This window comes from Podarcis bocagei, assembly GCF_964188305.1.
Source record: "Podarcis bocagei genome assembly, chromosome: 16".
Taxonomy (NCBI): Eukaryota; Metazoa; Chordata; class Lepidosauria; order Squamata; family Lacertidae; genus Podarcis; species Podarcis bocagei.
Window position 1 is genome coordinate 13,758,969 of NC_138142.1, and position 11,619 is coordinate 13,770,587.

General features: G+C 46.2%; 1 protein-coding gene across 6 annotated transcripts in view; it reads right to left on the reverse strand.

The window, feature by feature from the left end:
• Window positions 1-1,203: 1,203 nt before the first annotated feature.
• GP1BB (glycoprotein Ib platelet subunit beta) overlaps window positions 1,204-11,619 on the reverse strand; it is a 210,829-nt gene continuing 200,413 nt past the window's right edge. The window contains exons 1-2 of one of the 6 annotated variants that reach the window (XM_081175175.1): window positions 9,918-10,815; window positions 1,204-2,897 (exon numbers count right to left, since the gene is read on the reverse strand). In XM_081175175.1, the coding sequence (XP_081031301.1) occupies window positions 2,284-2,897; window positions 9,918-9,990 (687 nt within the window). In that variant the 5' untranslated portion in view covers window positions 9,991-10,815 and the 3' untranslated portion in view covers window positions 1,204-2,283. The other 5 variants (XM_081175176.1, XM_081175178.1, XM_081175177.1 and 2 more) reach the window with 5 other exon arrangements.

Here is an 11,619-nt window from a genome sequence, read left to right on the forward strand (position 1 = left end):
CCTTCCAGTGAGCACTCAGGGCTGATTTCCTTAAGAATGGAGAGGTTTGATCTTCTTGCAGTCCATGGGACTCTCAAGAGTCTCCTCCAGCACCATAATTCAAAAGCATCAATTCAATTCCATTATAGTGTTGGCTGGGGATAATGGCAGCTGGGGTCCAATATTTTGAAGGCCATAGGTTTCTCGTTGATACTTCAGGAGAAGGGCCATAGCTCAGTGGCTGCATGCAGAAGACCCCAGGGCCCTGGCAACCGTAAATACACACCTTCCGGTGCCAGGCGAAAACATTCCTCTTCCACCAGGCCTTTGGCCTATTAACATCCTATACCCTTTTTAAATGTGTTTGTGGGATGGGGGATTATTGCTTTTGTTTGTAGAGGCGGAGAAAGGGGGGTGCAGTGGGTGCGGCCCACCCTGGGTGCCATACCTGAGGGGGGAGTGACATTGCCACGCTTGTGGCAGCCGCACACCCCCGGGACGCTCACCCCACCCCCCTGGGACATTCACTCCGCCCCCCTGGGATGCTTGGTGTTATGTACTGAAGTTCTCACCCTGGGCCAGCAGGGGGATACTGTAGATAGTTTTCAATCAGGTCCACATATGCAAATAAGCGGTTGAAAGTGACGTTCAGTGATTGGATAGTTACAGAAAATGGTTACTGTTGCGTTCTAGTGGAGCTCTGACTGAACCCTTCAGTTCAGTTCTGTTCTGGCTTGTGAATAAACAAGAGCTGTTGGAAGAATCGCTGTGCCATCTGATATGTTAACCCACAACTTAACACTAGCCCTGCCCCCCAGGTGCACGCCGCTCCATGTGCCAGAGCAGCCAGCTCCGCCTCTGCTTGTTTGTGTTGTTTTTGTGATTTGAAGTCATTTTGCATGTTTCCCTTCCATTGAGAAAACCTTCCTCCTTCCTAGCTTGGCACATTCAAGATTCCTAGGCGTCCTCTGGACCCTTACCAATCCCTCATTCATAAGAGCGTAAGTAGCCACCCTCAGCGCCATGCTAATGAACTGCACCATGACCCTAGAGCGGTTTATAAGTCCTGGCAGGGCAGGCAAAGCCATAAATCTATGGCAACACACTTCTCCACTCATCTCTGGGCCCCCATGCTCCATGCAGCTTCTTCATCTGTCATGCTCACTCGGCTGCATCTGGGTGGGCAGGAAGGACTGCTGATTTGAAAAGTGCTAATTCAGTCACTCTGGTAGCTGTGATTTATTCTTTTATTTTGTAATGGGCATAGAATGAGGGATTCACAACAGATGGATTCAGTGATTTTTAAAAAACGAAAACAAAACCTTGCTATTTTGTTATAATTTCTAACTTTTCTCCTGAACTTCAACATTTCACAGCACAAAACAGAGTGTCATTTGTGATGCCCCCCTCCCAGACCCCATCCTCATTTCAAGAAGTACTAACAGAGCTTGTCCCCCGGCCCACCCCAACCCCACATCACTGGAGGCTCCACAAGGTCTGCTATATTTGTTTTAAAACTATGGACTTACCAGCTTGTTATCCATAGCTGGGGAACTTTATGCAGGTCTCTTAGGCCTTAAACAAAAAGCTTGGATAGTGATTTTTTTTTCAGGCCATTGTTTGTTAGTGGTCCACTTGCTCCAAAAGGGAGCAAAGCCTTTTATTGATTGAAAATCTGCCTTTGGTTCCATATTGCAGGTTCGTCTTTGGAGCAAATTTGAACAGAGCTTATACAGTGGTACCTCGGGTTAAGAAGTTAGTTTATTCTGGAGGTCCGTTCTTAACCTGAAACTGTTCTTAACCTGAAGCACTACTTTAGCTAATGGGGCCTCCCGCCACCACTGCGTGATTTCTGTTCTCATCCTGAAGCAAAGTTCTTAACCCGAGGTACTATTTCTGGGATAGCAGAGTCTATAACCTGAAGCATCTGTAACCCGAGGTACCACTGTACTTTTGATCCAATCACGGTACCATAACACATTAGTAAAGGTCCACTGATTTAATCAAGGACATCTCCCTGACAGAAGGATGTGTTCTTGCTCCCATCTTATTTAATCTATATTTGATGGACCTTCCCCGTACCATCTCATCCACCTAAGACTAGGCTAACTAAAGTCTTTATTCTCCTTTGTGTTGGTGACACTGTTATCTTATACAAAGCTGGGCCAATATATATTTTTTTTAAAAAACCAACCACCTGAATATTGCGTATTTTTGTTTTCAATACTACTGAAACAAAGCCATCTCATCCACAAGTGGACTTCTGCTGAACTCCCCTCTTCTCCCACACATCCAACCCGTTGATCAGTCTGCACCCTTTCGAGAATGAGTCGACCACGTATCTCCCCGTTCGTCGAATTCGGTGACCGTTCGCCTGGCTTCCTTGGCTATCCTTCGAATTCTACGCAGGTAGACGATGACCAGGAGAAGCAGGACTGCTTGCACGAGGAGGAAGATGAAAAGGCACATCTGAGAGATGAGCGCCAGGCCACAGTACCAGTACTGACAGGTGGAAATGATCTCATCCTCTGACAAATAGCTGATGATCCTGCCTTGAAGATGGGAGGGGGATAAGCATATGACGTTCCTGTAAAAGCTCCGGTTCTGCTGCCACTGGAGCCAGGAGCGCAGGTAGAGGATGTGACAGTCACATTCCCAGGGGTTTGCCCACAGGTGAACCACCTGGAGGTCTTTCAGGTTGTCAAAGAGCCCATTGGGGATGGAGGTGAGATTATTGTGGTTGAGGTAGAGCTTGGTGGTCGAGGGAGGGAAGGAGGTGGGGAGGTTGTTGTGCATAAGATCTTTTGCCGTGCAGTCAATGAGAGTGGAGGCGCACAGGCAGGGCTCAGGGCAGGTTGGAGTGACGAGAGGGAGGAAGACGAGGAGGAGGATGAGCTGGAGGAAAATCATCTTCCACCCTGAAAGACGCAAGAGTCGCCAGTTAGACCAACAAACAATACAAGCAACACAAAGACCAGTATGCTAGATAGCACTGCAATTCTTATTGCATAATATACATGATTTACTACAACAAAAACAAAATGTGTACACTTGTAAATTCTCTAATATATTTGAAATCAAATCAGTCTTTGAAAGTCTGTAGAAGTATATTAAGTCTATGGTTGAAACAAAGTAATAGATGCTATCCTGTTGGCTAAGCGGTAAAACTTTTTTAGGCATTCATGGTGCCGAAGTAGTAAGTGAATAACAACGTAGGACAGTGATTCCGGATAATCTGACTGTTTCGCTGGAATCTTCTTCAGCACAACTACAAAAGAATTCAAATATGAAACAATGACCTGTGTACATGAAAACTATATAAACTTCACACATTACAACCCATATGCTACAACTACAATAAGAAGAACAAAGGTACATACCCCATAGATTAGAAGAATGCACAAGGAGCAGTGGTCATGAGAATATGTAACCACTGCTACCAGTTGCATGAAACCATTCCCAGAGGGCGCTCATTACAGGGATACTGAATTGCAGTTATGAATTGGCCAGTTAGACCAAAGCACTACCATCACACATACCAGGTCAATCACTCAAGGGAATGGAAGGACGGGGTCAACATTGCAGGTCGTCTAAATCAGGGAAATGGTGGAGCTCAAGATGTTGCTGGACTCTAACCCTGATCACCTCTGACTCTTGGCCATGCTGGCTGAGGCTGATGGGAGTTGGAGTCGCAACAGTATGGGGTGGGCGACACTGTTCCCTCCATCTCTGGTATGAACTTAAGAGTAGAAAAATGGGAAACTGAGAGAAATAAGAATTGACAGGTTTTCTCATCCCGGCGCAAAATCAGTGTGACCCCGGCTGCTTGTCATCTTAATTTGACCAAAGGTACTTCCTTTACTTTTCATAGTATACAAGCAGCCATTTGTGATAACAGGGTGTAGGGATTCAGCTATACAGCTGCAAATCTAATGTTTTGAGTGAGTTTTAAATGCATTGTACAAAAGTGGCGCTAGATGGCGATGGTGAGCTAATGGCAAATTGAATATATATATTTTTAAAAAAATTAAAGCATTGTCGCAGAATGTGTGTGTGTGTGTGTCTAGATTCAGCCTAGGTTGGGGAAATGGCCTGACCCACCCAAAAGTACAGGGCCCAGAAAATTCTGCAAATGCCGCCATAGCTCAGAGCGAAAGCCTGTTTTCCTCCCTCTGAAAAGCACCCTAAATTTGCACCTTTAAAAGTAAATCAGCAAATGCAAAACGCATGCACATCATATGCAAACTTGTGCCCCAAGTCTTTAAACTCTATATTGATGCCCCTGTACATTGGTCATTTTACTATTTTATAAAATTCAATTGCCCAGTACCCTTTTTCCTTTCTTGCTAGTATTTGGTGCTGCCAACCAAACTCCCTTATACCGAGTCAGAGCATTGGTCTATCTAGCTCAACACTGCCTGATCTGACTGGCAGCAGCTATCCTGGATTCGAGGCACGTATCACTCCCAGATCCACCTGCCGGGGAATGAACCTGAGACCTTCTGCATGCAAATCAGGTGCTCTACCACTGAGCTATGCCCCTTCCTCTAAAAAAACCCAGTCCTAAATTAAGATAAAGGTAAAGGTAAAGGGACCCCTGACCATTAGGTCCAGTCGTGACCGACTCTGGGGTTTCAGCGCTCATCTCGCTTTATTGGCCAAGGGAGCTGGTGTACAGCTTCCAGGTCATGTGGCCAGCATGACTAAGCCGCTTCTGGCGAACCAGAGCAGCGCATGGAAGCGCCGTTTACCTTCCCGCTGGAACGGTACCTATTTATCTACTTGCACTTTGACGTGCTTTTGAACTGCTAGGTTGGCAGGAGCAGGGACCGAGCAACAGGAGCTCACCCCGTCGCGGAGATAGGAGCAGGGAAGGCTCATTCGATGAGCAGAACTTCCCCTCCGCAGGAAAGGAATGAGGATGAACCAGAGGTCACATATTTTGGGAGGAATACTTTTAAATCTACCAACACAAGAGATTTGGAGGGGGGAGGAGAATGAGAAGCAGGAGGTTAGTGTAAGAAGAGCTGTTCAAAAAGCCCATACAAAGGGATCGCAGCCCGTGTAAAGAGTTTTCCGTAACTCAAAACCTTGTGTATTCTTTCATCAGCTGACACAACGGTCAGGAGAGAGACAGAAAGTATCCCATTGCTTATTCTTTCATCTGTTGCTTCTATGGGACCAGAATAGTTGGCTCCATATCAGACAAAGCGCTGGCAACAGGCAGATCTCTTAGAAATTCTTTGATACCCAGCGCTGGGTGAGTTTTTAAGACATCGCTTTGAGACAGGAGTGCTAGCTCAGTGGCAGAGCATCCCAGGTCCAATCCCCTGCATCTTCCAAGTCAGGTTAGAAAAGATCTGTGCCTGAAGTCCTGCAGAACTGGGGCCAAACAATGGAGAGACAGATGAACCAATGGCCTGACTTGAAAGAAGGCAGCACCCATCTCTCTAGAGCAGTGGTTCTCAGAGGGTGAGATGCGCCACAGCGGTGTGGCAGGAAAGGATGGCAAATGTGGTGGTGCAGTTCAGTTTTTTGTGTTTTAGGGACGCGGGTAGCATTGTGGTCTAAACCACTGAGCCTCTTGGGCTTGCCGATCGGAAGGTCAGTGGTTCAAATCCCCATGACGGGGTGAGCTCCTCTTGCTCTGTTCCAGCTCCTGCCAACCTAGCAGTTCGAGAGCATACAAGTGCAAGTAGATAAACAGGTACCATAGCAGCGGGAAGGGAAACGACGTTTCTGTGCGCTCTACTTTCCATCACAGTGTTCCGCTGCACCAGAAGCAGTTTAGTCCTGCTGGCCACATGACCCGGAAAGCTGTCTGTGGACAAACGGCGGCTCCCTCAGCCTGACAGTGAGATGAGCGCTGCAACCCCATAGTCGCCTTTGACTGGACTTAACCATCCAGGGGCCCTTTACCTTACCTTGGGAAAAAAGGTAAAGGACCCCTAACAGTTAAGTCCAGTTGTGGATGACTCTGGGGTTGCAGCACTCATCTTGCTTTACAGGCCGAGGAAGCCAGCGTTTGTCCAGAGACAGTTTTTCCGGATCATGTGGCCAGCATGACTAAGCCGCTTCTGGTGAAACCAGAGCAGCGCACGGAAATACCGTTTACCTGACCACCGGAGTGGTACCTATTTATCTACTTGCACTTTGACGTGCTTTCGAACTGCTAGGTTGGCAGGGGCTGGGACAGAGTAACGGGAGCTCACCCCGTCGCAGGATATTCGAACCGCCAACCTTCTGATCAGCAAGCCCAAGAGGCTCAGGCTTTAGACACAGCGCCACCCACGTCCTGCGTTACCTTACCGTTTACCTATTGTGTTTTAACAAACAGCCATTACACGAATAAAAATAACAAGAATACTGCTGCTAATAGTGGTTTACATTTCTACTCCCGACCTTTAGAGGATAAATCATTTCCCATACCCCCTTTAAATTTTGTTACATGAATGTGTAGAGCCTTAGTAAGAAATTTGGGTGTTCTAAAGGATATATAACTTCTCTACATCAGACAACAGAAAACAGGTCTTTGCAAGAGATGGCCTCCCCTTCTACAATCTTAGCAATGGGTGGATGTAGTTGTTTCTAATATTATTACAAAAAGGGCATTCAAGGAGTATATGAGTTGTGTCTTCTGTTGACACAGAGTTGCAGCCACAAACTCTGTCCTCCTTCGGACAGCCCATCCAATCTAATGGAAGGACGTTTAGTCTTGCCTGTGTAAAGGCTACCCTCATTTCAACATTTGGTAAATCTACCACGTACCTTGGCAGGGATAAATACAATGGAATAAAGGAAACATACAATTTATTAGATTGACAAATCACAATCTCAGCAGTTTGTGATTGCATCTTGGTGTGGTGGAAAGATTCAAGGACAATCAAAGATATTTAAACATTTCAGTGTAGTATTGACTTTTTAAAATTTGCAGAATATGGATAGATATCTTTTCCAGATCAAGCGCTGCTAGGAGCTGTTTCTTTTTGTTTTCCAGTGCATTTCTTATCGATAAAAGCATTGGGTGTGGCACAAGCAAATTTTTAATCGGAAAGTGTGGCCCAGAAGAAAAAGTTTGAGAACCACTGCTCTATATTTATACCCCGCCCTTCCTCCCAAAAGAGCCCAAGGTGGAAAATAACTCTTGAGACTGCGATATCCTTAGGGGAATTGCAAAGATGCACCAAACGACCCAAGAGACTTCCTTGAGAATTCCTTGCAGAGTCACTGAAGACGTTGGAGCACAGCTCAGTCCTGGCTCATGCAAAAACAGGTGAAGACTCAAGTTTGGGAAATGCTACTCTAGATGGACAAACAACCTGACCTGACACAGGACAGTTTCCTATATACCTGTGGGGGAAATGGTTTTAGACTTACCACTCTCAGCTCGCTCCTCTGCAGAATGAGAACCCAAGCTGAATGCTGGCCAGCTGTGTGAGAATTAGTAAGTGTGCAGCTGAGCAATCCTGATAAATCCACTGCCTGCACCAGAAAGATAAGGGGAAGCCTGTTCCTAACCCGTCATTCATTCTGCGGAGATCCCACAGGCTTGTCCTTGCAAGCTGATGCTTCTTCCCTGCTGACTGAAAGACCTGTTTTTTGCATCATGCTCAGAAATGGAATTGCACTCAGGAGCACTCTCAGTTGTGGCAGAATGGTAAATAAGAAAACAATTCTGCAATAAAATAAAAAAATTCCTTCCAGTAGCACCTTAGAGACCAACTAAGTTTGTTATTGGTATGAGCTTTTGTGTGCATGCACACTTCTTCAGATTCTGCAATAGTTCACCAGCAGGGATTCAGAAATACGTTCTCATGTGCCTGTAAGGAAGGGAGGTGGCAGAGGTCCTGTATTTTAGTGTATTTTTATTATTTTGTTGGAAGCCGCCCAGAGTAGCTGGGGAAACGGGCGAGGTATAAATAAATGAAGAAGAAGAAGAAGAAGAAGAAGAAGAAGAAGAAGAAGAAGAAGAAGAAGAAGAAGAAGAAGAAGAAGAAGAAGAACAACAACAACAACAACAACAACAACAACAACAACAACAACAACAACTTCAGGTAGGGTTGGGAAGAACCCCAGTCTGAAACCCTGGAGAATCCTGGGAAATTTAGCTTTTTCAGAATGCTGAGAATTATTAAGAGGCCCCTGTTCCCCTCACATAGTTACAATTCCCAGAGTTGCCTGGAAAGAGGGATAGATTATTATAGAACTCTGGGAATTGTAGCTCAGTAAGGAGAATAGGTAAAGGGACCCCTGACCATTAGGTCCAGTCGTGACTGACTCTGGGGTTCCGGCGCTCATCTCGCTTTATTGGCCAAGGGAGCCGGCGTACAGCTTCCGGGTCATGTGGCCAGCATAACTAAGCCGCTTCTGGCGAACCAGAGCAGGGCACGGAAATGCCGTTTACCTTCCAGCCGGACGTGCTTTCGAACTGCTAGGTTGGCAGGAGCAGGGACCGAGCAATGGGAGCTCACCCCGTCACAAGGATTTGAAACGCCGACCTTCCGATCAGCAAGCCCTAGGCTTTGTGGTTTAGACCACAGCACCACCCACATCCCCCTGTGGGAAAAAGTGGTCTCCTAATAACTCGTGTGTGCGTGTCTTTGTGATTGAATGATTTTACATGTTTGAGTTTACAATCATACCACAACACATTCTAAGTTACAAGATTCCTACAAACCTCTGGACTTCCCACCTTCCCCTGCATGGGTTCTGTTGTTAAATCTTTTCTGCTGCATCTTTATTTTAATAATCCAATTTTTTATAATTCCATTGTGTCCATAGTTCTCATTACATTACAAGCATTATTGAAATCCTGCTAACATTTTCAACTGCTTACAGCGGCCTTCAAGGTAAATTATAATTTCCCCCCATTCTTTATTAAAGTTTTGGTCTTCCTGATCCCCGAGTCTTCCGGTCAGTTTTGCCATTTTGGCATAGTCCATCAACTCGATTTGCCATTCTTCTCCAGTAGGGACTTTATCTTCTTTCCATCTCTGGGCTCCTAATAGCTCTTAGCACCCTTAACAAATTATATTTTCCAGGATTCTTTGGGGCGAGCCATGATTGTTAAAAGTGGTGCAGAAAAAGGGCCCACGTCTCTGCCATAAATGTGGAAGGGAAGGAAGAGGAGGTCCATGCAATTGTGCAACAGATCTGCAGATGCTTTCTGCACACGATTCCTCTCAAATATTCACTCAGGATGAGCAAATTTGTGCACTCGTCGAGTCAAGGGTAGGACTGACCACAAGGACTGATAGCCTGCCTCTGATGACTTGACACCAAAAGCATATGTCGCCCTTAGTTAAGGATGGAGTTCCACCACATCCTGTCAACCGGAACTCAGTCATGCTTCGAAATGTGCACCTCTCTGAATTTTGCAGTGCTGTTCTCCATCCAAGTCATGCATGCAAAAAACACAGGGTAAAGTATATTGGTGAAATTAGGAGACAAAAATGCACTGTGTAAGGGGAAATTGCCTTACAAAAAATGTGTACATTAGGCAAAATTGTGTACATATGGGTCCAATGGAGGAATTCATGCAAAAATCTTGTTGAATTTTCATGAGAACTTTTTTTTAAAAAAATCACATACTGGTGTGGAAATCTGGAGAACTGGATTTTTATGAGTGGAAAAAATGAGAAACTCAAACTGGCAGATTTACCCATCCCTAGTAGAATCTAGCCTTCTGTACAAAGGTGGATATCCTGTATGTTGCTCTGCCGACTTAAGCCTGACAACCAAGGAAGGTTGTCCAGAAGGGAATGTGAACCCTGACTGAAAACATTTCCCCAACCCTGATATAATTTATTGATTTTATTGACTGCATTTGCAGACCACCTAATAAAACAAGACCATCTCCAAGCGGCTTCCCATAGAAGAATCTAGATATAGCTATATAGATATTTCAATCCAGATCATGAAGCTTCTTGCTCACTTACCATGACTGATGGCGATAGTCCTCTCGCTGCAAGAGCCGGCCAACGCTTTGGATCTGAACAAGACTGAAGTCATTGCGTTCAAGGGTCAGGGAATGAGGGAAGGAAGGAATTCTCCTTGCTCAACTTCACAGGCTTAGGTTGTTTCAGGATCCAGACTGCTCTCGCCAGAAAATGCCTGTCCAAAGATTCCACCACTTATTCAAAAGGAAGCTAGTCTGCGATGATGTACAATCTGCGAGGCAGTGCCCTTAACAGTTGGGGGATTGGGCTAGTGCCTAGTATAAAGTCTAGCCTTCCTGAATGGCACCCACACTTCTGTATGTGGACTTGCTCCCTCTTGTCATCCAGATGCAGCCTTGGAGATTGCTGCTCTTCAGCTCTCAAATGGACTGAACCCAACATTCACCAGAGAGTCTGAACCTTCAAGCTTCGTGTGATGAAGGGAAGAAGGGTTGGCCCTGCCTACTCCATCATGTGTCCCTGTCACAACTTCAACACTTTACAGATGCTAGGAAGGCAGATTTCTGCAATGGGGATCTGAGGCAACACCAGGAATGGGGAAACTGTGGCTGTCCACAGTTGATTATACTACATCTCCCATCACCCTGGACAACTGGCCGTACTGTCATGGGCTGATGGGAGTTGTACTTATTTGGAAGCAGAAAGGGCACGCTAGTGGAAACAGAAATGGGAAGGAGGGGCCCCCATGTTGGGATGGGGGACCACTGCTGGTCACTTAAAGGTGAAGGGACCCCTGACCATTAGGTCCAGTCGTGGCCGACTCTGGGGTTGCGGCGCTCATCTCGCTTTATTGGCCGAGGGAGCCGGCGTACAGCTTCCGGGTCATGTGGCCAGCATGACTAAGCCGCTTCTGGCGAACCAGAGCAGTGCACGGAAACACCGTTTACCTTCCTGCCGGAGTGGTACCTATTTATCTACTTGCCCTTTGACGTGCTTTTGAACTGCTAGGTTGGCAGGAGGAGGGACCGACCAATGGGAGCTCACCCCGTCGCAGGGATTCAAACTGCCAACCTTCTGATCGGCAAGACCTAGGCTCTGTGGTTTAACCCACTTACCCAAGGGCTATTCAAGTTCTGGAGCCAGCATTGAGTTCAGGTGATTTTTTTAAAATAAGAATTCACCAAGATCAAACTCCTTAAGCATCCCTATTCTGCTATGGGAGGACTCGCTGATGTGATACCTGTGGGTACTAGTGTGCCTGCCTATGGCGCCAACCAAAGGTCTTAGTAAATATCCCCTCAAAAATCCACAAGGCCCAAGAGACTGTTGACTCAGTTCCTGTTCGCACTGGCTTGTCCTCTCCTACATTGGACACACCGCTTTAAAGATGCCCACCTTTCAGTGAATACCAGGATCAAACACCCATCCTCCCTTCCATTCTGAACAAATGAGAGAATCAAAGAGCTTCCCACTGAGTGGGAGCCTAGTGGAAGCTGATGTAAATGCCTTTCCCTCCACTGATGGGGTGGGATGCCCACACCATTTTATGTTCCTGACTCTCCTCCTGCTCTTTTAGATGTGGCAGCCATTTTGTCTTTTGCCATGCCCTCAAGACAGCAATGTAATGTTATTACACCCCCCTACGGCAGCCATTTTGTGTTTTGCTATGACAAGACAGCCATCTTGTGTTATGCCACACACGCCACGGCAGCCATTTTGTGACTGGCGGCCACGACACCGT